At 50.5% G+C, this 27,203-nt stretch overlaps 11 protein-coding genes and 1 non-coding gene across 12 annotated transcripts; 3 read left to right on the top strand and 9 right to left on the bottom strand.

The window, feature by feature from the left end:
* Nucleotides 1-406: 406 nt before the first annotated feature.
* Nucleotides 407-2,636, bottom strand: BDW70DRAFT_165595 (uncharacterized protein; the record flags this gene model as incomplete). Its single annotated transcript, XM_073741782.1, has 2 exons — nt 407-1,966; nt 2,142-2,636. 2 exons carry the CDS (start codon nt 2,634-2,636, stop codon nt 584-586), a joined length of 1,878 nt encoding a protein of 625 aa, XP_073601263.1. The 3' UTR covers nt 407-583.
* A 610-nt stretch (nt 2,637-3,246) lies between these two features.
* Nucleotides 3,247-4,182, bottom strand: BDW70DRAFT_155126 (dual specificity protein phosphatase family protein; the record flags this gene model as incomplete). The annotated part of the gene is made up of 1 exon (XM_073739988.1): nt 3,247-4,182. One exon carries the CDS (start codon nt 4,180-4,182, stop codon nt 3,247-3,249), a length of 936 nt encoding a protein of 311 aa, XP_073601264.1.
* A 194-nt stretch (nt 4,183-4,376) lies between these two features.
* BDW70DRAFT_4151 (allantoate permease family MFS transporter) lies at nt 4,377-6,800 on the bottom strand. The gene is made up of 7 exons (XM_073743955.1): nt 6,218-6,800; nt 6,113-6,157; nt 5,866-6,057; nt 5,666-5,811; nt 5,552-5,611; nt 5,244-5,498; nt 4,377-5,190 (listed from the first exon to the last, which is right to left on the bottom strand). Exons 1-7 carry the CDS (start codon nt 6,411-6,413, stop codon nt 4,594-4,596), a joined length of 1,491 nt encoding a protein of 496 aa, XP_073601265.1. The 5' UTR covers nt 6,414-6,800; the 3' UTR covers nt 4,377-4,593.
* Nucleotides 6,801-6,981: 181 nt separating this feature from the next.
* Nucleotides 6,982-8,297, bottom strand: BDW70DRAFT_126016 (NmrA-like family protein). Its single transcript, XM_073735008.1, has one exon. It carries the CDS (start codon nt 8,087-8,089, stop codon nt 7,148-7,150), a length of 942 nt encoding a protein of 313 aa, XP_073601266.1. The 5' UTR covers nt 8,090-8,297; the 3' UTR covers nt 6,982-7,147.
* Nucleotides 8,298-9,117: 820 nt separating this feature from the next.
* Nucleotides 9,118-10,693, top strand: BDW70DRAFT_146533 (aminotransferase, class III; the record flags this gene model as incomplete). Its single annotated transcript, XM_073738591.1, has 4 exons — nt 9,118-9,415; nt 9,480-9,826; nt 9,908-10,360; nt 10,445-10,693. The coding sequence occupies 4 exons, from the start codon at nt 9,118-9,120 to the stop codon at nt 10,691-10,693; spliced, it is 1,347 nt and encodes a 448-aa protein (XP_073601267.1).
* ysh1 (cleavage polyadenylation factor subunit YSH1) lies at nt 10,647-14,391 on the bottom strand. Its single transcript, XM_073735009.1, has 6 exons — nt 14,371-14,391; nt 13,855-14,315; nt 13,705-13,802; nt 12,259-13,402; nt 11,549-12,203; nt 10,647-11,473 (listed from the first exon to the last, which is right to left on the bottom strand). The coding sequence occupies exons 2-6, from the start codon at nt 14,002-14,004 to the stop codon at nt 10,866-10,868; spliced, it is 2,655 nt and encodes an 884-aa protein (XP_073601268.1). The 5' UTR covers nt 14,005-14,315; nt 14,371-14,391; the 3' UTR covers nt 10,647-10,865.
* Nucleotides 14,392-14,411: 20 nt separating this feature from the next.
* Nucleotides 14,412-16,752, top strand: BDW70DRAFT_126019 (uncharacterized protein). Its single transcript, XM_073735010.1, has 2 exons — nt 14,412-15,712; nt 15,777-16,752. The coding sequence occupies exons 1-2, from the start codon at nt 14,659-14,661 to the stop codon at nt 16,418-16,420; spliced, it is 1,698 nt and encodes a 565-aa protein (XP_073601269.1). The 5' UTR covers nt 14,412-14,658; the 3' UTR covers nt 16,421-16,752.
* A 1,240-nt stretch (nt 16,753-17,992) lies between these two features.
* Nucleotides 17,993-21,303, top strand: BDW70DRAFT_126021 (putative protein kinase (Lkh1)). Its single transcript, XM_073735011.1, has 6 exons — nt 17,993-19,349; nt 19,399-19,477; nt 19,528-19,875; nt 19,925-20,387; nt 20,433-20,520; nt 20,573-21,303. Exons 1-6 carry the CDS (start codon nt 18,528-18,530, stop codon nt 20,774-20,776), a joined length of 2,004 nt encoding a protein of 667 aa, XP_073601270.1. The 5' UTR covers nt 17,993-18,527; the 3' UTR covers nt 20,777-21,303.
* A 40-nt stretch (nt 21,304-21,343) lies between these two features.
* Nucleotides 21,344-22,307, bottom strand: BDW70DRAFT_126022 (GNAT family N-acetyltransferase). Its single transcript, XM_073735012.1, has one exon. The coding sequence runs from the start codon at nt 22,189-22,191 to the stop codon at nt 21,385-21,387; it is 807 nt and encodes a 268-aa protein (XP_073601271.1). The 5' UTR covers nt 22,192-22,307; the 3' UTR covers nt 21,344-21,384.
* Nucleotides 22,308-22,495: 188 nt separating this feature from the next.
* On the bottom strand, nt 22,496-25,773 carry BDW70DRAFT_126024 (PHD finger domain protein). Its single transcript, XM_073735013.1, has 4 exons — nt 25,286-25,773; nt 23,066-25,099; nt 22,586-23,017; nt 22,496-22,530 (listed from the first exon to the last, which is right to left on the bottom strand). The coding sequence occupies exons 1-3, from the start codon at nt 25,309-25,311 to the stop codon at nt 22,831-22,833; spliced, it is 2,247 nt and encodes a 748-aa protein (XP_073601272.1). The 5' UTR covers nt 25,312-25,773; the 3' UTR covers nt 22,496-22,530; nt 22,586-22,830.
* Nucleotides 25,774-26,811: 1,038 nt separating this feature from the next.
* Nucleotides 26,812-27,141, bottom strand: BDW70DRAFT_126025 (uncharacterized protein). Its single transcript, XM_073735014.1, has one exon. The coding sequence runs from the start codon at nt 27,029-27,031 to the stop codon at nt 26,870-26,872; it is 162 nt and encodes a 53-aa protein (XP_073601273.1). The 5' UTR covers nt 27,032-27,141; the 3' UTR covers nt 26,812-26,869.
* BDW70DRAFT_t16 lies at nt 26,981-27,067 on the bottom strand. Its single transcript has one exon. It is a non-coding gene; the product is annotated as a tRNA-Gln (tRNA).
* Nucleotides 27,142-27,203: the final 62 nt, after the last annotated feature.

The following is a 27,203-nucleotide window of genomic DNA, read 5'->3' on the forward strand; positions in this document are numbered from 1 at the left end:
AGATTTCCTTTAGATGTTGCTTTCATTGCCTTCGTATCTGCTTTTTCTTCCTTTTATTGATCATTCTTGTCGATTGGATTGCTTGTTATAAGTTGTATACCCTACTGTGCATAGCACGAGTCAGTATAGCATAGCTTAACGGTCAATAAAAAGTTAGACTTCATCCGTGTGGGTTGACATCTAGATCTACTTTATAGATTGACTAGAGCCCCAGATTGGATCGGGATAGGGAGAAGCGGACGGTGATACGTCATGGCAAGCGATGGCCTCATGTCCGACAAGACTCGCAGACTAGTGGGATGCTTGTCGTCGGGGCGGCATGCTACAGCTGGACCGTTTTCCGCACCATAAGAGGCAAGTATATCGGAAGCCTTTTTTATTCTGCAATAACATCCGTGCCACAAGCCTACAACGGCGGCACCATCTGCCTGGACCTATTTATTTTCCGCACATATTCCTCGAAACTATGGAACTGATAGATAAGGAACATAATTTAGTAAGTTTTACGCAGGTTCCTCGACTTTGGTAAAACAATGATTGCAAAATGCCCTAGTTCTATCTAGTTTCCCAAGCAAGAATACGATCAGTCCGACGGGAGAAGCACCATCTCGTCCCAATGCATGAATTCATCCTCCGTTTCGTCCTCGTCCACAAGCCGGCCGCGATACCCCGCGCGAGTGCTCGAGAGGGAGGTATTTGTAGCAACCGTCTGCGGCGTTGGGAGGTCCGAGGATTGAGATAGACCCGTTTCTGGGCTTGACGGCAATTCAGCCGTCCAGAGTGGTTCTTCCTGAAGCCATTCCAGGTGGTCGGATATCGTGTCTGCGGTAGAGACTTGCGGCGCTTGTATTTCTATTAGCCTCTGCTGCTGTATATTCTGTACCTGTCTGGTCCCCGCGCTCCGTCCATTTGTGGAGGGTCGAGAGTACGGGATTTTGCGAGCTTTTACGCGGTGGGGAGACAATTCACCATCTGTGCTTTGGAGAGGAAGTGGCAGACGGAAGGTCTTCTTGTTCTTCGGCAGACAGTTCGGTGTTGAACTTGGTCGCGGTGAGTGGTTGTTCTGCCGCTGCGGCTGTTGCTGTTGCCTGTGTTTTAGGGCTAATTTTTCGGACGAGTGACGGTCAAGCGGGGAAGACGACCGAGCATGCGGAATCTCAGACGGGACAGGTCGTGATTCATGAAGCCCAAATGCAGAAATCTGTCTTCTATTACGTGTACAGCGACCTTTTTCTTGGTCAATAGCTTCTTTAAAGTGAGCGAGGTATTTCCCGGGCGTGGATTGTTTGCCATTATGTTGAACGTTTTCCAGTAAGCTGCCGGCCGGTGAGTTTCCGAGCCAATCTGTGAAGGTGGTTTTCGAGGTAGCAGCTGTCTCTGACTGGGATTCAGGCACCGTGGTAAGATGGCGAGCGTGTGCTTCTTTGGTCGTGCCGAAGACAGGCTTAGGGCCAGGAGCCCCATCAAAGCCAACTCTCCCTAAGGGCGGTGCTTCCCCATCAGAAGCGTGAATAGATGCACTGCCATTTCCCCAGATGCCCACGAACTTGTGTTCTATTCCTCGCTTGTCCAGAAAGGTCTTCGCGACCGTGAGTTCAGATGATTTGCAAGCGAAGAAGTCCCTATCCGGTTCAATGAAGTCTCTTAGTACGCGGAACGTTTGACGAGAAGCTTTCCGGAAGACAAGCTGATAAGATTGTTTCTGGGTCCTGAAACTATGATCTACCTTCGAAAGTTCTCTCAATTGTTTTGCTCGCATCGCGTCCAGCTGCGTATCTTCCTGCTCGATTTGCTTTCGGCGAATTTCCAAAATGTCTGCGATGGCATCGCGCTCTTCGACCGTTAGGCCAAGCATCCGACACACGGCGGGGTAGCTGTGGTGTTCTAAAAGGTTTTGAAAAATCTCGGCTCGCATTCGTGGTGAGAGGTCAGCCCAGGTCGGGTTTTGTGGTCCCGTTGAAATAGACTGAACTATAGTGTTAGCAAAGAGACAAGTTCAGAAAACTTCTGCATAGAAACTGCGCCGCTTATCGTGGGGCTGCTGTAAGGTCTGAGACGCGACTTTCGACACAGTGAAGTCTCAAAAAGTCTGCCAATTCCCCACGCTTGAGGCCAGTGAGGGCAACGAGAGTCTGACTTACACGACACTCCCCAGTCACCGTCCCTTCCAAGTCAGTATCTTCCATATCCATATCGCCATCAGCATCCTTTCCAGCAGCAGCCATCCGAGCCATATTGCTCACCCAGATAGGGTTGAGCTCTCCATTGCTCGCCACATAATTGTCAAGCTGATCCAGCGGTATCTCCCTCACATGAGCAGTCGGCGATGCTTCCCTTTTGCCTTTAAGATTTACTGATGCACATAAGTCATCCAAGCTCCTCCTACTGTTCCTTCGACTGGCTTTGTTAAGTCTGTCCTCGTCGTTATCCCTTTGATGTATATCGTGACCATATATTGCTGCCCTTGGCCTCTCTAACGTCGGGAATGCGGCAGGAGGTAAGTCCGGATTATAGTCAATATACGCTGGCTTCTTTCTGTCGTCTCCGCGCAAAGATCGTCGGGACATGGGGCCATAAAAATGATCTGGGTTGAAGTGCTGAGGAAGGCGGATAGACTTTCGAAGGTTCATGTGCATTGTGCTGAAGATCGGTCGGTTGCGCTTCCTGCTTGCTTGCGGGAGGCTCAGGGAATATTATGGTAAAAGAATGAGAGGAGAAAAAAAAATTTTAATGACGACGATGGCAAATGAGTGTGTTTGTGATGGTGATGTTGATGATCGTGATGATGATAAATGGGCGTGTGGGTTGTGAGGTAGAGATAGGTATCTGGAAGTGTTGATGTCCTCATTGAGGGTTAAGTGAACGATTTGGGCTAAAGGCTGCAAGCAAAAAGGAATGGTGTACAGAACAGGAGCTCTTGTCCATGAACAAAGAGCAATCATAATAGTAGAAGCTTAACCGCTAGTGTTATGCAGTATGTATCGAATAAAAAATTGACTACGTGGGCGAGGGCCTGGCTGCTTGTCCTGGTACTACTAGAACACCACTGACACTCTCAATGCCACTGCCACTTACTCAGATCTCGATAGAGAAATTTAGCTAACAAGTCCGGTTACCTAGCTGAGAAATTTATTCATCATCTGGTGGTAGTAGAACTTAATTAATACAAAGAACTGAAAGGTCGTAGAATATCGCCCAGGGTTGACAGCACCTCACAAGCGAGAAGATACCAAGCTTACAATGCTATTATGTCCAGCGATCCTGAAACGGCGCCGTAGGCTTCCTCTCCAGGTCCATGCTATCATTCTCTATCGTATCGTCCTCCTCGTGATCTGCGAAGCTTCGCTTCTTAGAGAGTGTCATAGCCGGCGTGGTCAAGAACAAATTCGCGCCAGCAGCCCTGTTTGCCTTTTCAACATCCCGCTTCGCCTCTAAAAGCCCCTCGAATGCCAGCAACATCGGCCGTAAGCCATCCTCCATATCAATACAGAACCGTTGAGAGTGAATGAAGTTCATCGCCTGGCTCAGCGACATATTAAGCATCACCATGCAGTAGGCCACCACGACCAGCGCGGATAGACCGTTTCCAGTTTCGCAGAAAACAAGGACCTTCTTGGGAGTTGGCGCTCCAGCTCCTAAGCCCGCCGAAGGATAGATATGGTCGTTGATGCGCCGTATTGTCTGCGGTAATCTGGCGATAAGATCTTGGCCGTCCACGATGTCAAAGGAGTCCGCTTCAATCCCCACTTCCGCAGCGGCTTTCTGTCCGGAGAAAAGTCGCGACTGCGCCAGCCGTTGGTCACGGACTCCCAAGAGCAAAGTAATTCCCTCGTCTCGCAGCCACTGCTTGTTTGACAGAGCGTTCCACGGTCCGAGGTAGAGGAATGGCAACATACGTTGTGCGGTCCGGCGCATGTTGTACGTCCACTCGACCTCTGAACGTGGCAATGTAAAGATACTGGGGTCGATATGCTGGAAAAACCCTGGACTGACAAATTCGCCTTCTCGAAATTGATGGGAGCCAGGTCCGATGGGCTCTGGTGCAGGTTGATTTAGGCCATGGTAGTGAATGTCGGGGTAGTAAGAGGCTGATATTTTCTTGGTATATTGATGGTTCCGGATGTACTGAGATTTAGCATTCCCCGAAAGTGACGATTCCAAGCCTGAAATTGTAGGTTCCATCTTGCCGCTCAGATGATTTGATCTGTTCTCAGTTGGTTCATATGGTGTTTTGGGGAAGACGAGTTCTGACTGTCTTCATACGACAAGGCCTCGAGGGTCAATTCCGGCCTTTCCCCTTTCTGGAATAGGTTGCCTGAAACTCGAACTGGATGCCTAAGACCACCGGTTGACAAACTTAGGATTTTTTTGAATGAGTGCAATGCTAGCGGCTAGGCTTCATTTGAATACGAGAAACCATGGGTTTCTAGTCATTACCTACGAGGGTTCATTTAACGGACCTAGCTAAACAAAGATATCTACTGCAAACAGCATTTGCTGCGGAAGTCATATCCGCAACACAAAGCCCCACTGGAATTTTGAAGATTGTCTTCTGAACCACCATTACAAAAGCAAGACTCAAGACGTTTCAATTCAAGTCTGGAAAACCCATCTAGGATCCTTGTCTCCCTGGAAGTCTCCCTCAGCGTCACCAACATCACCCATCAATGGCAGGAGGCCATCGCGTTCCCTGATCTCAGCCTTCTTAGCGTTCTCCCGATTGAGGACCTGCCACAGAATATATACCACGATGATATTCGCGACGAGATACCCCAAAGAAAATCCGTGCCCGACGAAGTATCGGGGACTGGTTTCCGTCCGGTATAGCTGTGTTCCGATAACAGCTCCAAGGTTACCGATGGAAATTTGCATGGCGTTGGCAATGGCTCGCTTTGTCTGACCAGAGACATTGTTGGCGGGCCAAGACAGAACAATAGCTACGGCAGGGTAAATGCCAGCGCAGCAAAAAAATATGCCAGTATAGGAGACGCCGGGCTTTCGTCCGGCGAGCAGAATAATGTAGCCAATGCAAGCAAATGCTGAAGACCCCATGATGTAGGGCGCACGGCGCTTGGTGCGCTCAGAAAGAATAGCCACGGTTATTGTTGTCACGAAACCCAAGGCATATGGGGGGACAGTGAGTAGTTGGGCCCTGGCCGCGCTGTATCCAAGCTCTTTGATGATGGTGGGCTTAGTGGACGTTAGCAACATAAGATAGAAACGGTCAATGACAGAAGACTGACCAGGAACAAAGACAGCGTATATAACGGAAGGGACATGGTATGAAATCCGAGCCCATATAGCCAAACTTTGGGGTCTTTGACAGCATCAGTAACCGCCGCCCATGTAAATCTCTCCTCGCGCGTCGCATCGTTGTCGTGCTTTAGGCGAAAAGTGATGAAACTTCGCTCCTTTTCTGATAAGAATTCGGCGGTAGCTGGGTAATTGTAAACCCACAGGTATGCAACGACAGACATTACCACAGTGAGCAATCCTTCCTGCACCTGGTTAGCATACCGCAATCTGTATCATATCACCATATGCTGCTTACAAGGATAAAGATCCAACGCCAACCAGCATAACCACCGACACCATCCATATGCGCAATCCCCTACAAACCATTAATATGCTGCACTCCGCACAATAGCTTACTGAAAGTACTAACCCAAGCAAGAATCCCGCCAAAAGCACCTGCAAGCGACGCGGCACTGAAAAATAATGCCACTCGGTAGTGCTGTTCGTTTCGCTTATACCACATGGAGAGATAGAAGACGACTCCCGGGAAGAGACCGCTTTCCGCGACACCGAGAGCTACAGCCAAAGGTAGTTAGCTAGAGTCCGTCAATTGAAGGAACCTGAGAGTACCTGTTCGCGAAGTAAGGTATCCGGCATAGTTCTGCACAATACCAAGAAGCGTGGCAACAATACCCCAGATCAAAGTGAGCGTTGGGAGCCAAATTCGGGGAGTTGTTTTCTTCAAAATGATGTTGCAGGGAACCTCAAATAGGACGTAACCGACGAAGTATAGAGTTAAACCAGTGAGGTACTGGTTCCCACCTGCGCGAATTGCGTCAATATCGCCCACGATACTCACACGGGGGGTAATTCGTACTCATGCCAACATCATCCGCCAGCCCTTCCAGACGAGCGTTGCCAACTATGAACAGTATAGGTCAGCATGGGCACGCTTCGACTTGCGAGTCACACTCGATCATACCATTACTTCGGTCAAGAAATGACAAGAGGTATAGGATCGTCAATGGAGGAAGGAGTTTGTAATCGAGCTTCCGAAGAAGCGATTTTTCGTTGACGTCGGCAAACTCAGCCGCGACATGGTCTTCGGCCGGATAGCTGTCATATTTTTCCCGTTCAGGGCTTGGAGCGGAAGCTTTGACTTCCTTCACGTCCATCATCGTTCGCAAGGGGAACGCTAGATTAAGGAGAACGGCGTCGTTCTCGCGCGGCAGACTGATAAGGTGGGAAAGGAATCGGGACTCGACCACGGTCCATGATGCATTGAGGGCCCATTAGGATATTTTAAAGCTGCCAACGGTGTCTCCCGCATGGCGCACCGCACATGGCGGAAAGCACATCATCATAGATGCAATTCACGCGATGATGGTGATGGCAGCTGCGAATCGCAAGGAGCCCATGTCGTGGGGGTCTGGATTACAACAGTTCCTAGAAGTGACGATCCCACATGGAAACACGACCCGTTCTATCTTCAGGCAGATACAACCAATGAATAGAAGCGATGCGATGTGAAACGACCCTCACCGTGTGGGTGTTGTTGATGAGCAATATGGTATCCGCGATGGCGCGATTAGGTAGAACCCCAGGATTCCATGGACGGTGGAATTACCGGCCGAGAGACAAATTGGGTATAGCGTGCTTTCTACTGGGTATACAACCTCGGGCCCTGGGCCTTCTGGCCCTGTATTTCCTTATTATTCGCTACTGCGACTACTACGGGGTACTAACTTTTATACTGCCAAGTCAATTGCGTGAGAAATGCGAGTCTTATGCCAGTCGCCATATTCTTAGCCATATTCCTTAGTCTCTTTACTCAGCAAGGGCTAAGGATTAACATTTTGATATGGCGTCAAACACGACTAACAAACACAATTAACTACATCATAGCTATCTATCAAGCACTGAACTTGTCCTTGTTCCGCTCCACCCATTCAGAAAAACGCGTCGCTGGACGACCCAGATATCTCTCGATATTTGCTCTTATCTCTGGAGTCTCTGCACGCAACATTCCTTGATTTTCGTTCTCAAGCGCGAAACCGTCCGTCAAGAGTCTGGCCAATGGTTCAGGAATTCCGGACTTTTCAACCATCACTTGGATGTTTTCATCCGTGCTGACCTTTGTGACTTTCACTGGTTTATTGATCGCCCGCCCGATGATCTCAATAGCATCTGCAACAGACAGGTCTGTTTCTGGCCCACACAGAAAAACCGAAGTTTCGTGTTCGCCCTTGAAAGCACCAGCGAGGATTGTCCCACACACCGCACCAATATCATCCGGAGAAATATAGTCGACCTTCAGGTCTGGGAACGCCCACTTCACTTCTCCATCCTCGACAATCTGTTTCTGCCACCAACGCGAGTTGCTTGCGAAAAAAGCAGGTCGGATTGCAACGTATCCCTGAGGCCCAAACACGGTCTCCAGTGACAACTCGACCTGTGCGTGCGCGTATCCAATAAAATCACTTTGCGGGATCGCACGAATATCGCCTTGCACAGTGAAGCTGCTCAATAGAACCACAAGTTCAATTCCTCCTGCTTTGAGTGCCTCTGCGGTAGAGAGCCAATGGTCAGATGAGGCTCCAAGGGCCGCGTAGATGAACGCATGGGTGGCACCGGTCGTAGAAACTGCAGTGCGGACGGTATCAGGTTGCGTGAGGTCGGCCTGGACTCTTTCATATCCAGCATTTCGTTCTTCCGTAGCAGTCAAGCCGGGGACTGGTTTTGAGATGTCGCGCAACGCGAGAAAGACTTTAGCACCATAGGAGTGAGCGGTGCGGGCGGCAGCAGAGCCTACATCTCCTGTTGCCCCAAAGACGATGACCTTCCTGGGACCCATGGTGAGATTTGATGATCGTTTCAATTGAATGCTTTGAGAGTAAAACGTGCCGTGGAAAGCAAGTACAGTATCCGCTCGTTCTTGCTTTTCTTTATATCTTTGATGTAATCGGCCCCAATGCTGGTCGGTGTTGCCATCTTCCGGGCGCCGAGCCCTACGCCATGCTTACTGCCGTTTTTAGATGTCTTAATAAAGGAATACGAGATACATTTGTCAGCATCCACGTAGAACTCATTATCAACCATCGGTAGTCGGGACTAGTGATAGTGCGAGATTGGCGCGACTTATCACAGGCGCCTTGATAGTAATACTCGTAGACCGAAAATCGGGGCCGTCCGTCGGTCTCGGTTTCAGCGTTTGTCTGATTCTGGCGGAGCATACCCCAAACTTCTATCAACGGTAAAAGAATAAGAACACAGGCAACAGATCCCAGACTGACAAAGCTCTGCATGATTTAATCGATCTCAATCCACCAGGGCGATTCTGCAGGAGACACTGCTCAGCGTATGTCATGCAGGTTTCGCTTATTCGATGGCCATGGACGTGATTATGCTGATGGATCGTCCACGTCCCGGAACCTTTGTGTCGCTTACATTGTTGCATTAGCCAGCTCATCTCAGAAGTCACGGTTGATGATCCGATACCTGGTATATTGCAGAGGCCGCCTTAGCCTGCTGCCTGCTATGTGAGTCGTGTTTCATACCGAGAGTCCTGGCGTACAAGAGTGGGGTAACCTTATCGGCCCGAGCTTACGGCGGGGCCAGCCAACCAGAGCCTCGGGTTCTCTGACCACCCCGGACCCCGATATGGGGTAGTATTTGGTTGCCCAGGCTATAAGGGACAGCTTCTCCAACTACCAACGTAGCAGGATCTGAGCATTCTGAATGAATTCACGCGTATTCAAACCATAGCCACTTCTCGAATTCTCCCAGCTTGAGCCCAGAATAAAAGTCAATATGGGTATGAACAAACAAGCCGCCCATACTGCAAGCAGTCCATAATAACTCATCCGTCAAATAGTGCCTCCTATGACAAGTGCCGTCCTTCATCGAGACACCCGCTTTGTTCCCAAGAAGGCTATTGGCGGAAAGGGCAGCTATCTTTTCCTCGAAGATGGCACCAAGTTCCTCGACTCGACGGGCGGCGCAGCCGTTTCATGTTTGGGCCATGGCCACGAGAAAATCATCCGGGCTATCACCGAGCAGTTCACAAAAGTCGAGTACTGTCATACTGCTTTTTTCGGAACAGAGGCTTCTGAGGATCTGGCCAGTTTACTTGTTGACTCGACTGGCGGAAAATTGTCCAAGTTGTTCGTGGTGAGCTCCGGTATGCCCTCCAGCCTTCTTCCCATTCTTTCTTACCTACTGGGATATTGACACAGCTATTGAAGGCTCAGAAGCTGTCGAGGCGGCACTTAAACTCGCTCGCCAATACTTCCTCGAACTGCCAACACCCCAACCTCAACGAACACGATTCATCGCCCGCAAGCCTTCCTACCACGGCACCACTCTAGGAGCCCTAGGAGTGGGCGGCCATGTCCTCCGCCGCCAACCCTTCGAGCCAATCCTATCTCAGAACATCTCCCATGTTTCACCATGTTACGCGTACAGAGGGAAGAAAGACGGCGAGTCAGACGCGGACTACGTCGCCCGACTCGCAGACGAGCTTGACGCAGAGTTCCGACGAGTCGGTCCAGATACTGTTTGCGCGTTTATTGCGGAGCCGATTGTTGGCGCGGTACGTGCAGTTCCCTTTGCTTCCACAAAACACCCCAAGATTTCTTAGTGGTGCGCACGGTCGATGCTGATACAAATCAAGGCCCTAGGCTGCGTTCCCGCCGTACCAGGCTACTTCGCCGCCATGAAGACCATCTGCGAGAGACACGGCGCCCTCTTCATTCTCGACGAAATCATGTGCGGTATGGGTCGCTGCGGTACTCTGCATGCCTGGGAACAAGAAGACGTCACCCCAGATCTCCAGACAATCGGTAAGGCGCTGGGAGGAGGATACGCACCTGTTTCGGGACTCTTAATCTCGGATAAGGTCGTGCAGACTATTGACAAAGGCACTGGGGCGTTTCGCCATGGCCAAACGTACCAGGGACACCCGATTTCTTGTGCGGCTGCGTTGGCAGTGCAGAGAGTTATTGTGGAAGAACAGTTGCTCGACAATGTAAAGACTACGGGTGAGTATCTGGAAAAGAGGCTGAGAGGTGCTTTGGAAGGGATGCAGTATGTTGGGGATATTAGGGGAAAGGGATTGTTTTGGGGGGTGAGTCGTTTAAACCCACACATATACCCAGCAATTCTTCACCTAAATTATACGGTGTGGTTACTAACCGGGCCGTGCTGGCAGGTCGAGTTCGTCAAGGACAAAGCTACGAAGGAGCCCTTTAGCCCAGAGACTGCGCTGGCCTTCAAGATCCAGGAGACAGGTATGAAACCTGAATTCGGGATCTCGCTGTATGCTGGCACAGGCACAGTAAATGGTACCCGCGGCGACCACGTTATCCTGGCGCCCGCTTATAATGTTACGAAGGAGGAGATAGACATTATTGTTGACACGACTGCCAAAGTTCTTGCTGAGGTTTTTGCGCAGATTTAGGCTTTGTGATCTGCGTCTAATTGGATTCTAATAGTAATATGATCTGGATGGGAAGTATCATATAAAGCTAAGATTTCATTTCCCAGGTCCCAGGGAATCTGGGATGAATAACCTTCACCATAGTGTTTGATAAGCTACGTATATTACAAGGCACATAGCAAAGGCAATAGAACTAAGCTCTTGCCGCAACTTCCAATCCAGGTTTCGAAGCCACATCATCCGCACCAGTACCAGCAATCTCCTTCCCACCACCATTCGTAACGGTCTTCGAAGACCGGCCGACAGACCACATACTGGCGACCGTCTCAACAGCCCGCTCAATCACAACCCGGACGCGGTCCCTCAGCACTGCATTCGCACACTCAACCTCCAGATCCTCCAACCAGACCCGAGCAACATGCTTGTCAACTTTGATTTCGATACCCGGCACCGGGATACCCAGCGCATGGAGGCGTGATAGCTCTGCGACTTCGAGTTCCGATAGTGTGTCGGGATCTTGAGGAGTTTCACCATCTGTTTTTGACTGGAGTGGGGTAAGCTGCTCGGAGTCGGACTTGGAATTGCCGTTGCCGTTGGTAGTTGTGGTTGCGGATTCGGTTGAGGATGGGAGGCGTGGACGCTCGATTGGGGCGATGTCAGAGCCAAACTGAGCTTCCAGCATCATGAGCAGGCGGGCGAAGCGTTCTTCTGCATCTTGAGCAGCGTGCGGATTAACGAATTTGAGGATGTCGGTTTCATGGTGATGGTGGTGGTGGTGGTGTTTATTGTGCTTGGCGGATTCTGGTAGTAGATTTTGTTAGCAGGGAACAACCAATATGGATAATGAAGTCAAGTATAAGTTGCGCGGGGACATACGTTTCACGGATGCTGGACTGCTCTCCACGGTAAGTAGGACGGCCATGACTGCATCGGCGATCCCGTCATTCATCATGTTCCCTTCCCACTGAAGCTCGACCTCGCGAGTCCGAGGGTGGTATTTGATTACAACGCAGCCCATAACCAGGTACGCTTGAGGCTTCTCCATGGGGATTTCCTCATCAGCCTCCTCTTTCATGCGTTGTTTCTCTTCACTTTCGCCTTGTTGATCCTCCTTCTTCGCATCCTCGTCAGTGCCGATTTCTTCGATGGCACCGAATGTACCCTCCAGCGCCCACTTAATCAAATCCATGCTAGCTGAGCTTAGGGTGATATGCTGCTTGCAGGTAATAGTCGTGGTCGCTAGACCGGCGTATTCGCGCAGATCGTCGGGTGCCATTAGCGATAGGTCGAAGCCGTTCTGGACGAGGACACCGGCCATGAGCGGCCCGTCTCCATCTTCATGCTCGGACGGCAGTGTTGTTTGCGCTAGTTTACCGACTACCTTGGCGATTTTGTCTTTGCGGAAGGGGATTCGGACTTCTTCACAGTTGGCTGGCGTGTAAACTTTGACTTTTACTGTCTTCTCTGCGTTGAGGCTGAGCAGTTTGGATTTTAGGCGCATCATTTGATGCTTCTCGCCGTGGACTAGGATCTATGGACGTTAATGGCACAGTCGAGAAGAACCGTGTTAGTGGAAGGGGACATACCACGACAGGTGCGGCTACTTCTTCGATGAAGTTTCGGTTCTCGACGCCGTCAACGTGGGCCGCAAAGGATATCTCGTCGACAGTGCATCGTCTCGGAATCATGATTTTTTGTTCCTCGTCGTTGCCGTTCATGCGCGTTCTACCCATGCCGGTGGCTGCCCGTGACATCACGGCATGGATCTGGTCTGGCTCGTTGAGCAATTGCTTAGCCATCGTGCCCTCCACGCTATATCCCGTCATGACAACGCCATTTCGTTCGTTCGGAGCCCATCGTTCCAATAGTTCTCGACTTGTACCAGTCTGCAGCATACCCGGGGACGCTAGCATGACGCATCCTCCGACGTCGTCAAATCGTTCAAGACTGCGCAGACTGCGGACATATTTGAAGTCCCAGGGCCCCGCGCTGACACTTTTATCACCGCTGGCTTCTGCTTCTGCCATTCGCTGGCGGAAAAGCCGCTTAATGTTATCATTCATGGCTCCGATATAAGTCTGGTAGACAACCATGCACCTTCTGGCCGTGTTACCAATGTAGTATATAGGAATTTTCTGCAGCTCGGGGTGTGTTTCCCAGTATTCCTCAAGAATGAGAAGGAGTTCCTGCGCACGACCAAGCGCAAAAACCGGCATAAGAACTCGACCACCCCGATTCAGAACTCCGGTTATAGACTTCATAAGGGCGGCCTCACGCTCCAGGCGAGGGGGGTTGGAGGAAATTCCAAATGTTGATTCGGTAATAAGAACATCAATCTTCACTCCCTGGGGAACCGTAGCTGGAATAAGGTGGCGGTCCTCTTCGCGAGAGTAGTCGCCGGTAAAAAGGATATTTAAGCCCGCAATTGATATCAGGAACATGGCAGCTCCAAGCACGTGGCCGGCAGGATAAGGAGTGATGCGAATGCTGTTTATCGTATGTGTTGTGTTGAAATCAATGGTCTCAATCAGCGGCAGCGTCGAGAGGTGATCATGTTCAGTGTATAGTGTAGTCCGTTGGTCTGAGGAGGAGGCCGTGTTGTTGACTCGCACATTATCCTGAATTAGCCACTTGTATATAGCTTTTGTAGCATGTGTCATGAAGACACGGCCCTTAAAGTTCGTTTTGCTGAGGACATAAGGGAGCGCGGATGAGTGGTCGACATGGAAACTGTGATGCGACAAAAAGTCTATTAGTCTATCGGTTGAGAAGACCAGCGCATGAATCCAGAGCTAAGGATGATACAGAATACAGATGATGGGACACGGAATACAAGATGGACTAGTTCGTATTTCGTTTCTTGTATACATGAAAGATGCAGGGGCTGGATTGCCAAAAGAGCCACTCCACCGTTGATACCCGATGACTTCGTCGTGCCATCATCCGCGAGGTGTCGAAGAACCCTATGGCATCCTGACATCCCTACGACGAAAAGGGAGAACAACAACAAGGAGAACAGGTATTCCACATACTGGCTGATCAAGAGTATATCCACCGTGCTCAGATCGAACTCGTCGAAGAATGGAAGGGCTGAGAATCCCTCTTTCGCAGGGTGCATCCCAGCATCAAGCTGTTGATGTCGCATTAGACCATATAGACGGGATGGGTTGGCAAATACACACCATGACGGTTTTCCCTTTATATTGGATGATATGGCATGATCTTCCAACTTCATTACCACCACCTAAGCAGTAAAACGCCAGTTCATCCGACGGGTCGACGGGCTCGTCATCGACGGCGTTCATCGCCGCGGCTTTTCGCTTTGCCGCCATAACGAGACGCGTTCTCGGTGTCTAACACCAATTCAGGAACCTAACGCTATAGGTAAAATCGAAATAAGTAACTAGATAATAGGACAATGCCTAGACAAAGCTTAAATGAAGCGGCTCAGTTTGCGCTGTGTTCGCCAGCCATTGATGCGCTGCAAATGCGGAAGAAATCTCATGCGATAGAGTAGACGGCGAGAAAGGCGACAAGGACGGCCGTCAAAAAAAGCCGAAAGAGGGTCGCTGTCTGTCTCTGTTGTCCAGGATCATATAAGTGCAATCAATCGATAAGGAAGGGTGCAGGTTCGATGAGGCAGCTACACTTACATAAGTCAGTCACGTGGTTTGTTCGTCGCGGAGTGGGAAGCAAACCTCGTCGTCCCTTTCCGTGCCAGCATCCCGACCAACACCAGATTTCCGCCGCGTAACAGCATATTTCTTCGCTCCGCTGCTTCTCCCGACAATATATCGCAACTGGATATTGGACCCGATGTCTTGAGATGGTCACAGGTGGCGGCGGCGGCGGTTTTCAGCAGTCCGCTTTACGATTCGATTCACGCGCAAAGTATTCACTCTGTTCGCGGATGCTTTGCAAACTTTGATCGAACACCATCGCATAATACCATATAATCTGCTCACGGGCCGGGGGCCGCAGTAAAAATGGCGCAGACACAGCAGTTTCAGCAATCTTTCTCCCCTCCGGGTTCCTCACCCTCTCCCGCACCCTCCCCGATGAGTGGCAGTGTTCCACCACCAAACAAGCGACAACGCCTCTCACCTCATCCTCAGTCTGCTCAGTCCCCTTACGCCTCGCCGAGCTTTGGAACCTTACAATTACCTCAAAACCAGTCTTTTAATGCAAATGGGACAAATACAAACGGGATAGCACAGTCGCCCGCTCCTCCACAACCCGGCGCCATGGGTCCTCCATCGCGGCCTGTGGACAAGCCTACAGATGCAGCCGATTTGACAGATGTTCTGGCCTCTTCTGGTATCGATGTGAGAGAAGAGGAGGCGTTTCTCACTAGCAGTTACTCTGGGCCCGGTGTCCAGGCGCAACAACAACCACGAACTCAGCAGCCGCTTCCTCAACAACAACCGCAAGCTCCTCCACTAAACACATCATTCGCCTCACAGGCATCGACCACTGGAACGGCGTCGGCTCCCGCAAGCTTCAGTGAACCTTCCCAATACAAGCCCTCCGGTACTCAAGAGTCCTTCTATACAGAGCCCTCAACCCAACCTCCCGCTCCTTTTGTCGATCCCAACGAGCCCACTCGAGAAGACACTGAAGCAGCTAGACGTGCGCAGTATCATTTGCAGGAGCCCTTCCTGCTGACGAAGGTTCTGGAGCAGAGGCTTCAGAGACGTGGTTTCGACCTCGGAGTTCGCATACCCGCAGAAGGCTTGTTCCACCCAGTTCCCGGTCGTCCACAACCTATTGAGGTCACTGGACCTGATGGCTCGTCTGTCGTACGCACTGGCCAGACCATCCTGAATCAGGAGGGCGCACCTCTTGTGGATATACTGAATCTGATGTCCATCGCCTGTGAGGAGAGACTACGGACCGTTATTGATTATGCCTCGACGCTCGCGAGAAGCAGACGAGCTCATTCCCATGGAATGGTCCCGGCCGATTGGAAGGACCTAGCTTTGACAGATGGCAAAAACACCAATGGCGAGAGGGGTGGTTTGCAAACGCCATCTCTCAAAAGTAAACCCCCTTCCCTTCATTGTTATTGAAATTAGGGTGGGTAAAAGGGGCTAACAGTAATCAGGGCCCCATCCAGATACCGAATCCACGGCAAAATCGCTAGCAGATAGATATCGGTTTTTGGTGGATAAAGATGCCTCTTACGAGGAAGCTCGAGCGGCGAAACGCGCAAAGCGCAGCGCGAGCGCGATTCTGGGAGAAGGCGGGACTCCCAGGCCAGACTCAATAGATGTACCCGGGTCTGGTGCTTCAACTCCTATCGGCGAAAGGGCTCCTAGTATCGGTAAAGGTGGGCTCACTAAAAAAGAAGCCAGAAAGTTAGCGGACGCGAAACAAAACGAAGCGCAGCAACACCAGCAATCGGTCGAAACAGCACGTATGGCTACTCAGACTATGATGTCTGGAGGCATGTTCGGTAAGAAGAAGTCATATTCTTGGCTTCAACGTGGCCCAACTGCCGGGAGTGGCTTTTCCACTCCAACGCGCATTAACCCGCCCACAGCAAGCGCCAGCGCAGAGAAGGCAGCACGTCCCGGAGAGCCTGCAACAATCCCTACTAAACGGTTAGGGGCTTGGCGGGAGGATAAAGAGAAGGGTACTGGAATACAGGTCCGAGACATCCTTTTTATGCTGGAGTCCGATGGAAGAGCAGCTAGACATATCCAAAAGGCATATTCGAAGGACTTGAAGGAAGACAAAGCCGACTGATGCTTGCTACACCTTATCTTTACCTCTGTTACTATCGAACAATCTTGTCATAGCTTCCACTGCGACTTAATCTTTACGTTCCGCATGAGCACTGCGCAGGACCGGGGTTTTTTTGGCGTTGCGGTACATTATTCGGGGGTTCCAATCTATGAGTCTCTAATATAATTTTTCACCTGCATCTTCCACCAAACAGTCTGAACGATGCCGGACTTGTCGCCGTCATCCTTAGGCCTATTTTGTCTCTTTTCACCTTCTATCGTGGTGGCTCAGTCGCATGAACTTTGGCAAAGATCTAAATCTTCACCCGCCCTGCCGACCATGCATGATATTGGTTATACGTGATGTAATTGATCGAAACCTTGACATTACCACTTCCTGTGCATAATAGCAAACCGACTGTCAAACTCTCCTTTTCACGTAGTCTACAACTGTGCATGCTTCGATAATCGGTGTACTGGATCTACGACCTTCCCAAAGAGGACTAAGACTCTGACGTAATCTCGGGGACGCGAAAGACGCTTTCTGGGTGCCTCTGGGAATCGCGAGAGTGACTAACATTCTACAGGACATTTTATTATCGCCTCCAAGGCCATTATTGCGTATTTGACTCGTGTTTTGAGCCACAGCGATGATCAACATCACCCAACTGAACCGTTGAGCACTTGGCTGTCACTGATTGCCACAAACTGGCGCGTTGAGGACAAAACGAACGCGGCAGATGATGTCAGGGAAGGCGAAGCCCCTAAGCGGTGGAGGGGTTTCCACTCTATACTGCGTGTCAATCCAATGCAGTACCAATCCCGCCAATCATTCTAGCCCTCGCCCCGACTCGCCAGATCGTTTAGGGCCCATCTTCGCAGCGACGAGGACGAATTCGAGAACGCATGTCATGCGGCCTCCGGCGAACGGAATGCACCTCAAACGTAGGTGCTAGGATCGCCCTGCGTCTATTGACTCACCAATTGTAGCGGATTCCTCGACCGCTCGCTCAGCATGGATTCATGGGCCATATTGCTGGCGAGCCGGAGTTTGGAATTAATATTCGGCTCCAGTATTGCCTCGCGGCTGATCGTGGTGGATAAGCGAGAACCAGAAGTCCAAGAGTCTCTTTAGGCACTCCTCTTTCTGTCCTGCGTTAGCCAGCCCCAGTTCGCTTGTCTAGACGGCACTGGCTGTGAACCGCCTGGAAATACTACTCCGGCGTAGTCAATGCCTGCCAACAGAAAACATTGCTGCGATTCCCACTTGTCGCGGGTCCAATTGTAATCAGAAAACATTGCCTACTCTCACGGAGACAAGATTTAGCGGCGTGGTCATCCTATTTCTGACATTGATAATGTTACTTTCGGGTGGTTGCCCGCCGAAACCATGAGAAGGGGAAATGATTTGGAAATGAAAGAATATATCATACATTCCACAGAGTCTGAGCCCTCTTGGACAGGCTGTTTTATGGCTGACTGTAAATACCCTGCAATCCGTGGCTTTCGAGTGGACGTGCCCAAAGGCGTAACCGAGCCACCCTAGCATTACGACTTGCCTTCTGCTGTTCTGGTATAGGGATCCCGTCGCCTCGTCAACTCAATTAGTATCCAAGATTAAATGATGAACAATTCTTTCAACCACCACTCTGACAGACCCTGAATTAGAAGCTGCCATCTGTTCTCCTTTATTCTTCAGGATGCCCTCGAGCATTCCGCAAAGGAAAAAATAACTGGATCGAAATTGTCCTGTAGAGCCCTTTTACCGGACGGACCGCACGCTTTCTTGCCCCGACCGACCGCCTCGCATCACTCCCCACGCCTCTCTCACTTTCTCGCTCCTTGCTCGTCACATCTCTCGAGTCTCAACCTTCCCTGCTGCATTCTCGCAATTTACCTGCTTCACTCGACTCACTCTCTGAGTTCTTCACTCAGCGAGGCCGTGATTCTCGCGAGAATCCCCCGGCTTTATCGGCCTGGCGTGTCCACGCCTCCGTGTTCATTGAGGGCGACAGCGGACTACCAGTGACGCTGAACGGCCTCCTCTCTTTCTCTCTCCTTCACTGGTACCCTTCCTCTTCCTCCCCCCATCCGCCGCTCGTACGACCGGACGGTTTCTCTAAACCATCATGTCTACACCCTCAACTGCCACCGCCACACATCCCGTTACGCATCATCACCAGCATTACGGATTTCCCCATCATCAAACATACCTACCGAACCCTTCGTATCCGACCACGTCTTCTCCGCACCTAAACTCAACTGTCTATCCTTACGCCGTTCCTTCAACAACTGCTGCACTCTCATACACCCAGTCTCCTCATTCGGCCGCCGCGGCTTCGACCGCTACAAGTACCGCAGCCATGCCACAGCCTCCGAAACCCGCTAGTACGGGGGTTTCGACCCAGAACGGGAGGCGGAAAAAACCAGACTGGGGCGAGTTCTACAAGAATGGAATACCAAAGGAGGTCATTGTGATAGATGATACACCTCCTCCTGACCAGTCTGCCGCCGCATCGCGCACTTACCCGACCGCATCTACCACTCAGGTTGCGAATGGCAATACTGCCCAGCCTGCGGGTAAGAGACGACGCACCGGTATCGAGACCGCATACGATCTAGGATACTTTGATCGTCCCTCTTTCTCCACAAACCCTCAGCAGTACGGCGAGGAGTCGTCTGCCGGGTCCCTCTCCACAGACCGCACGGCGTCGTTGCACACCACTGCTCCCACATCTCTTTCACAGGGCAGTTCCGGTGCGAGCAACGGTGCTTATTATGAAGACGCCAACGTCGGCCAGAAACGAAAGCGGGTGGCGACGCGAAAGTCTGTGCGGGATCAACAAAAGAAATTAGAGCAGGAGACGGCAACCGATGCCTTCTTGAGTTATATACCCCCTCCCAAGCCGCCTATCAAGGCCAAGGATGTGCCTGTGCCGGTTGTCCGTTCTGTGAGTATTGTCATTGCTAGCAACTGAATGTCGCTAACTGTCGGCGCAGTATGCGAATAGGGGCGAAAAATACGACGATGACGATGGTCATTACATTGTCAATCCCAATACCCCTATCACTGATCGATGTGAGTACCTAAATTAACAAATGAATGATCGTGATTGCTAACCTCCTCAGACTCGATAATTAAGCTTCTAGGGCAAGGAACATTCGGCAAGGTCGTCGAAGCATATGACAAACAACGCAAAGCTCGCTGTGCTATCAAAATTATACGTTCCATCCAAAAGTATCGTGACGCATCAAGGATCGAACTCCGCGTACTTTCGACTTTGGCGTCCAATGACAAGCACAACCGAAACAAATGCATTCACCTAAGAGACTGCTTCGATTTCCGAAACCATATATGTATCGTCACAGACTTATTAGGACAGAGTGTCTTTGATTTTCTCAAGGGTAACGGGTTTGTTCCGTTCCCAAGCAGTCAGATCCAGAGCTTTGCTCGGCAGCTTTTCACCAGCGTGGCCTGTAAGCTTTTCGCATCATGCCCCTTTGGACTCTAGCTAACTTGGTACAGTCCTTCACGACCTTAATCTCATACACACAGATTTAAAACCTGAAAATATTCTCCTTGTCAAGAACGCGTACCAAACCTTTACTTACAATCGCACCATCCCTTCCTCATCCACTGCAATATCGCGGAATGCACGTCAGAGACGTGTCTTGCTTGACAGTGAGATCCGCCTCATCGACTTCGGTTCTGCTACCTTCGATGATGAATACCATTCTTCTGTTGTTTCTACTCGCCACTACAGAGCGCCCGAGATCATTCTCAACCTTGGCTGGAGCTTCCCATGTGATATTTGGAGTATTGGCTGTATCCTTGTCGAGTTCTTCACGGGCGACGCTCTTTTCCAGACTCACGACAATCTCGAGCACCTCGCTATGATGGAAGCCGTTATTGGTGAGCGGATAGACCCGAAGCTGGTCCGTCAAGTGATGCAAGGTGGGCGGAATGGTAACCAAAATCAGGCGGCCAAGTAAGTGTTTTCGGCCCTGCAATATGATCACGGCTAACTCTCCAGGTATTTCGTCCGAAACCGTCTTGACTACCCAAATGAAGAGACAACACGAGCCTCAAAGAAATACGTGCAGGCAATGCGTCGACTGACTGTATGTCTTCTCTCAGACAAAGCATTTTTAGTCCAATTGCTAATCATCCCAGTCGTTCATGCCAACGAATACCAAGTTCTACCGACTTTTCCTGGACCTATTACAACGCATCTTTGTTTATGACCCAAAACAACGCATTACTGCCAAGGATGCCCTGAAACACCCGTGGTTCAAGGAGCCCATTACAGATGATGGGACTGAAGCTTTGCGAATCGGGCAACAGTTGCAGCAGCGGAACAATGGTCAACAGCGCTGAGCAGTCTAGCCTGGGTCCGTCCCCGGCCAGGCGTAATTCGGATCGAAAAGGCGTTAGTTTCGGAGTTTTTGTTTCTTTTCTTCTTATTTTTGCATTGAAAATATCGCCGGTACCCACGGATACCGGCGCTCTATTGTGTATGGGTACAGTTCGAGTTAGGATGGCATTTTTGGGATAATATGTATGGGGCACCGCGAGCCGCCTAAGTATATCGGCTACCGGTCGCTCTGGAGTTTGGCCACTGAATTCATCAAAGGCCGAGGATGGTTATTTTTACGGAGATGGATATTGACATGGTCATTCTATCGATTACATCGCACAGGGTTTGCCTGGATTTACGGATATGGGCATGTTTACTCCTTTCGTGATATTTTGCATCACCTACAGATGTGGATCAGGCTTGCACGAGAGATTCACCTTTTCGGCGTCGATATGGTACCGGTCTTCTTCTTCTGCATAGCCATCATGGTAGATGCTCCTCTTGACGTTTTACTGACTGATTGTTCTTCGTGACTGCTGTAGACAGGTTTCATGTATATATATTTATATACCCTTTTGTTATACCCTTTATACGATTCTTTTCCACACTCGGTTTTATATCAAGCTCTCTACATCGTCACATCAGCTCGGGAAATACAAAACTCTATTAGTTCCTCCCCGTCACTCCTCCCAACATCATAGTTTTCTCTTCTTCCCCCAACAACCCGGAATTCACACTTCTCCAGCACTCTTCGACTAGCCCCGTTCCTTTTTGAGATAATGGCATATACTCTTTCGTTATCTACAACCTCTCCTTCCCCTCCATCTTCCTTCTCACCGTCGCCCCTCGAATACTCTAAACCTGAAAGATTGAGAGAATCAAGATAACCGAACCACCACCTCACAATCCCCTTCACCGCCTCACTTGCATACCCCTTCCCCCAAACCCCAGGGACAAACATATACCCGAGCTCGTGTTGGGGTCTCTTTGTAATGGGAGATTCCGCTTCTTTGATCCCGACTATACCGACGATGCGGTCTTGCCGGGGGCATTCCTTATTTTCAAGCGACTGAATGTACGCAAGTTCCCGCACCGCGAAGCAGAACCATTTCTTCTTGCTTCTGCTTTTGGTATTGCTTTGGCTTTTGCTCTCGGTTTGGTCCATTACAGGACTCCCCTCCTCTTCATATTCCCGATCTGAACTAGAAGTAAAGGGATAAGTGTCCGTAATCGTAGCCCTGATCCAATCCTCAGTCTGCTGGAGACTCGCGTCAGGGATTTTCTGGATACTCCACTTCATGACCTCAGGCTCAGTGCGGAGTTCGTGGAGTGCGAGGGTGTCGGCAAGACATAGACGCATGAAGGATAGGCGGGAGGTTTGAAAGCTGAGATTGAAACTGGAATCGGTGGATGTAGATCTTGCTTCTGGAATCATTGTTATAGATGCCTAGTTTGCCTATGTGGTCAAATGGATAGGTAAGATGGTCGGTTGTTGGGTCGTGGAGGCAACTATCGTGTGAGGGAACTGGGCTGTAAGGTCTGGGGGAAAAGATGGGTAGGATAGACGGTTCTTAGGGTATATCCTTGGATTTATGAGTTTTATAGTGGCTAGTCATCTTCAAGACGGATGACTCATTTTGAATCACATGGATCGGGCGTCAGTTAGCCGTTCTAAGGCCTATTAAATAACAGTGCTCTAATAAAATATGCATGGTCTCTTAGTAAATGGTTTTGTCCTGTTATAATTGATTCATTCTGTCAGACTTAGATACAGGTATGCTATCCTATCCTCCTTAGCCGACTATTGTTAACAATTAGAGTGAACAAAGAAACACAGTGGTGCATATGTTTGTCTCTGTATGATGCCGCAAAGAAAAGGGTATGGGTATAGGTATTGGTATGATAAGGGTATGAGTTCTAACATGCTGCATATGGAACAAAGGAGACCTAGCAGAGTAGTGAAAGCCAGTCCTCTTTCTAGGACAGAACGGCTCATTATAAATGCATAGGAAAGGGTTGTGGTTGGGTGTGGACGCGAGTCAAAGCATATCTCTATTGTAAAGGTACATGTTGATTATCGGAGTCGATACGACTTATGGGCGAGTGGTGAAGTCGGTGCATGGCCAACACCATTGACCGGAACGCGGACTCGATTCTTCCGAGTAGGGGTTTGCGCACAGAAGACGCAAACGTAGACAGAAGGGAGGTTGGACCGTTCAAGACCGACACATTTGGTATGCAACCAGTGGCTGCACGATTCACTGTACAGTAGTTAGTACTTAATATAAGGTCGGAAGGGAGAATCGTACCATTGAATCATTAGATGGCCACCGTTATCCATGGAATTGCAGATGCATCTGGTGCCATTGCTTGGATTGCTGTATCGGTCTGTGCAAGGAGTTGCGAGGTCGGGGTCAGTAACTGTCGTGGGAGATGTATTCGCTTCGCGAGCATCTGAGTCTCGCTCCGTACCAAAGCGTGGAGGCGACGACTGTAGCTGTGCCAGAGACTGCAGGGAGCGATTCGACCGGGAGCCAAAGCTCGCGATGGTCTGCGATCTGGGTATGCGGCCCTTGTCTTGTAGAACCTTGCGAAGGGCATGTTGAGCATCGCCAGTATCCTCTTCTACATCAGCAATGCTGCCGGGGATGGAAGCGGAGCTGCTATATGACAAATCCGACGGAAGTCTCGAAGACTGCCTTTTCGGTGTCCTCTTCCAGTCTTCCAATGTCGCCTTTAGCGGCGGCCTCCTGGCCGGACCACGAGGAGCAGTAGCCCAAGGAGAGACACGGCCTGAATGCGATGATGTGTAAGAGCCCATGGAAGGGGGCCGCGAGCCAGATTCACTGCGGGCAATTGTCGATCTTCCAGCTTCGGAGAAGGCGAACGAAGGATTGCGGCTGCTAGATGGGGGATACTCCGGAAACTCTGCCGAGTCGTACTCGCTCTCAGTAGCGGAGCCGTCCATATCCATGCTATTGAGAGGATCGGTCAAGCCAGTCGACGCCTCAAGAACCGGCTGCATCTCCGTTTTTGCTCTTCCGTCCTTGCCAATCTTCAAGACTACCGACTGGGAGCGTGGAAAAACACTGGCCAGAGAGTTGGATCTAGGTAACGGAGCACGAAGAGACTTGATCGGCGAGGACCGCCCCTTCGACGGGCTCTTCCGGATTCCACTAGCAGAGGACATCGTCCCACCAGAGCCTGGACGAGACGCACTCACTGCACTTACAGTGAAGCTGCGGGTCAGCGCAGGCCTATCTTGACGAGGCGTGTACTCGTCGGTCTCATCATCAGATAGATGAGGGTTGACTCCCTGAGCACGTCGGAGCTCTTCCCGCTTGAATTCCTCTGTCTGATGATGGTACGGCTGGCGATGTTGCCTCGAAAATAACCGTTTGTCCGGAGTAGGCTGAGGCCCCCCGAATCGTCGTGCAGGAGAACTTAGGAACAAGGAGGGATCCTCTGCTTTTGGTAGGGGAAGTCGAGGCGACGTGGAAAAGGGAGCGGGAAACAAAGCTGCGTCGGTTGGAACACCGGAGGAGAGGCCATACATAGTATTGTTAAGACCAGAAAGCTCCATATTCCTGTCGATATGAGGTAGCTGCAGGATTTGGAGTTCTTGTGGGGGTTCCATTGTGTTGGCATGAAGTTTGTCTGCAGTGTCAGTGTCGAACAAACCGCCTTCGTTTCCATGCAAGGGCAAATCTGATGTGTGCTGGTCAAGTCCGTGGTCCCAAAACAACCTCTGCTGTGGAAAGAAAGGCGACGCCGACGGATCAATTGGGCCCAGCTGGAATGGGTCGGGGGACGACTGAAGGTCTCCGAATAACCGGGGGGAAGCACCCATAACTCGACTAGGAGTCTCCAAATGCCCCCCGCCTGTGCTCGAGGTCGGTTCGTGACGCCCAGCACTGCTCAGATTTCCAAATTCCGTCACCTTTGTCCTCGAGGCGCTACTTGGCGGAGGGGTCTGCATGGAGGCAGCCGATTTGATCGATTCCACAGTCTTAGACCCATCTTCACCCGTTGCGTTTAGTTTTGACGGACGCCGCTTCCTAACAGTCTCAACCTGAGAGCCCGATGGTTTCGCGTTGTGTAGTCCGGGTGACCCTAAACCCTGGGCCGGCTTCTTGTCGGGCAACCGAGGGCTGTTCAGCCCGAACCGCTGGGGTGTGCGAAGGAACTCAGGGCTCGAAGCGTAAGGGTCGGAGGTGTCCCATGTCACTCTCGGATCAAAAAAACTGGACTCGAGTTTCGGCGTTTGAAAGGCAGCGTCACTGAAGAAGCTCGTGGGTGGAGTCCTCGTCGGGGTCTGAGGTTCACCGTTCGGATAGCTGAAGCTAAAAGCGACGGACGGCTCCGTTAGCAACATGCTACACATGCTAAACGTACCAAAAGTCGTGTGAGGGGGAATAAAAACGAAGGACTAGCCACAGACAAAATGCAAATGAAGGGAAAAGGGTGAGGTACGAAGTCGGATAATGTTCCCAGGGCCAGAGCCCAATAAGTGTACGAATGCAACATACCTGTGGATAGGCTGATCCCAACTCATGTCAGCAGCGGTGTACTCCTAGCAACCATTCAATTCAAGCTGCCAGGCAACCCTCTGGTCGTAGGACGTCCAGATAACCCGGAGCCGTCAGGAATGTTTGAGGGGCGGATCGGTAGGAGGGAGACTGCCGACGAATGTATGCCTCCACAGGGTCATTGAAGTACAACAAAAGGCGTCAGAAGAACCGGAACCCTGGGAGGAGGCGGAGGAAAGAGAAGGGATCGAGATAAAGTCCGAATTCAAAACATAGTCCCTTGATCCTATAACCGTCGGTTGGGATGGCAGCAAGGTCGGGGAGGATAAGGAGTTGGACGGTCGAGGGATCGGTCGAGGCTGGCGGAGGAGGAACGACTCCTAGACAAAGGGGAGGAGGGAGGAATGCGTTTGGCCACCTGGCCGAGGGAATTTGAGGAGATGAATAATTATTGGGAATGAAGAAGAGAAAATGTAGCTGAGGAGAAGAGAATTTTATGTTTTCGTTTTGCTCTGTTTGTAAAATTTGGTAATGAATTGACGGTTTTTCTTTATATCCGCAGATCCACAGTCAGGATTCAGGACTCAGGACTCGGTCAATCCTGGACATCGTACAGATAACAGGACAGATAACAGGATGTCCAGAACCGAGATCGTGACTTTCTATGCCAGGATTAGCCCGCTGGCCTCGTCGGCTCGTACTAAAGCGCGTGGTGGAGAAGCAGGTGCCTAATCTACTGCTACCTAGGAATATAGTATCGAGCCAGCATTTATCGACCCTGGAGATGCCGCTGGAGTATACCGACGAGTCTCGCTTGCCTGACAGCTAAACTGGCTGAGCTGACTCCGTCTACCCCGGGCGAGAAAGCAGAGGAGAACATAATAAAAGCGACGCATATAGCCCCTGGGTTGTTTGAGTGCCAATAATTGGCTCGCAGAACAAGGAACAGCGGTGGTTTTCCGTGGATCGTCTGCTCCGTCACCACTACTCCTGCGAGCTGCCGGTGCTGACGCCGTCTACAGTTTCTGGGCCATCCTCATGCCTGCAGCCGTCAAGTGGAAGGGATCTCAACTTCCAGCCTCAATCTGCTAGGAAAAAGACTCTGAGTTCGCATCAGGACGAAGAGAGACATGGTTAAGACATGTCAATTAGTCGAGGGATCCAGATCCAACCCCTTCGGTTGATCAAAACTGCATTTGTCGAGCGGGATCACGATCCCAATCAGACTACGGAAGTTTAGCGCTGGATTTCTGGAGCTGAAAGGTCCAGTCCAGCCTCAGCCTCAGGCTTGGGGTAATTTTACTCAGCACGCTTATGACGACATTGGCCCATCCGGGTCTGCGATCAATGACCATGAGTTGTAACGGATGGTTTGTACGGACCTCGGGAAACGTTTAATATCTTCAGATTAGCCAAATATACGAAGTGAGACCTATAATCCTTTACTTGAAGGTAAAACGCCAAATTTAAATGCTGTTTTGCGATCGAACAAAGATTGGACACACGAAGGTGTGTCCCGAGGTTCCTGCAATTCACCCTGTAAATCTATCTCCCGGTGTTTTATGGGCCAAAAAGTATGATCGATCACAACGACGGGGTAATTATTTGTTGCGTGTTCAGTGCCACTTGACCTGCTGGGGAAACAAAATACAAATGATATACCAGTACCATAATGCAAGGCATCACAAAAAGTGAAGGTCGTGCTGGGGTTCGAACCCAGGTCAATCGGATGTGATGGGAGCTCATCAAAACCGATGGTGATAACCTCTACACTACACAACCAACTGTTATTGGGGGGTCAATGGTATTGGCTATATATCCCAGTAATCTTTGATCGGCTATCAATCATGCTCTCAATTTTCATATTTTTGCTGAGCTGATGGGGTAGACTTAAATGATGCGATCTATCGCGTGACGG

This window comes from Aspergillus foveolatus, assembly GCF_047715535.1.
Source record: "Aspergillus foveolatus strain CBS 279.81 unplaced genomic scaffold BDW70scaffold_1, whole genome shotgun sequence".
NCBI lineage: Eukaryota > Fungi > Ascomycota > Eurotiomycetes > Eurotiales > Aspergillaceae > Aspergillus > Aspergillus foveolatus.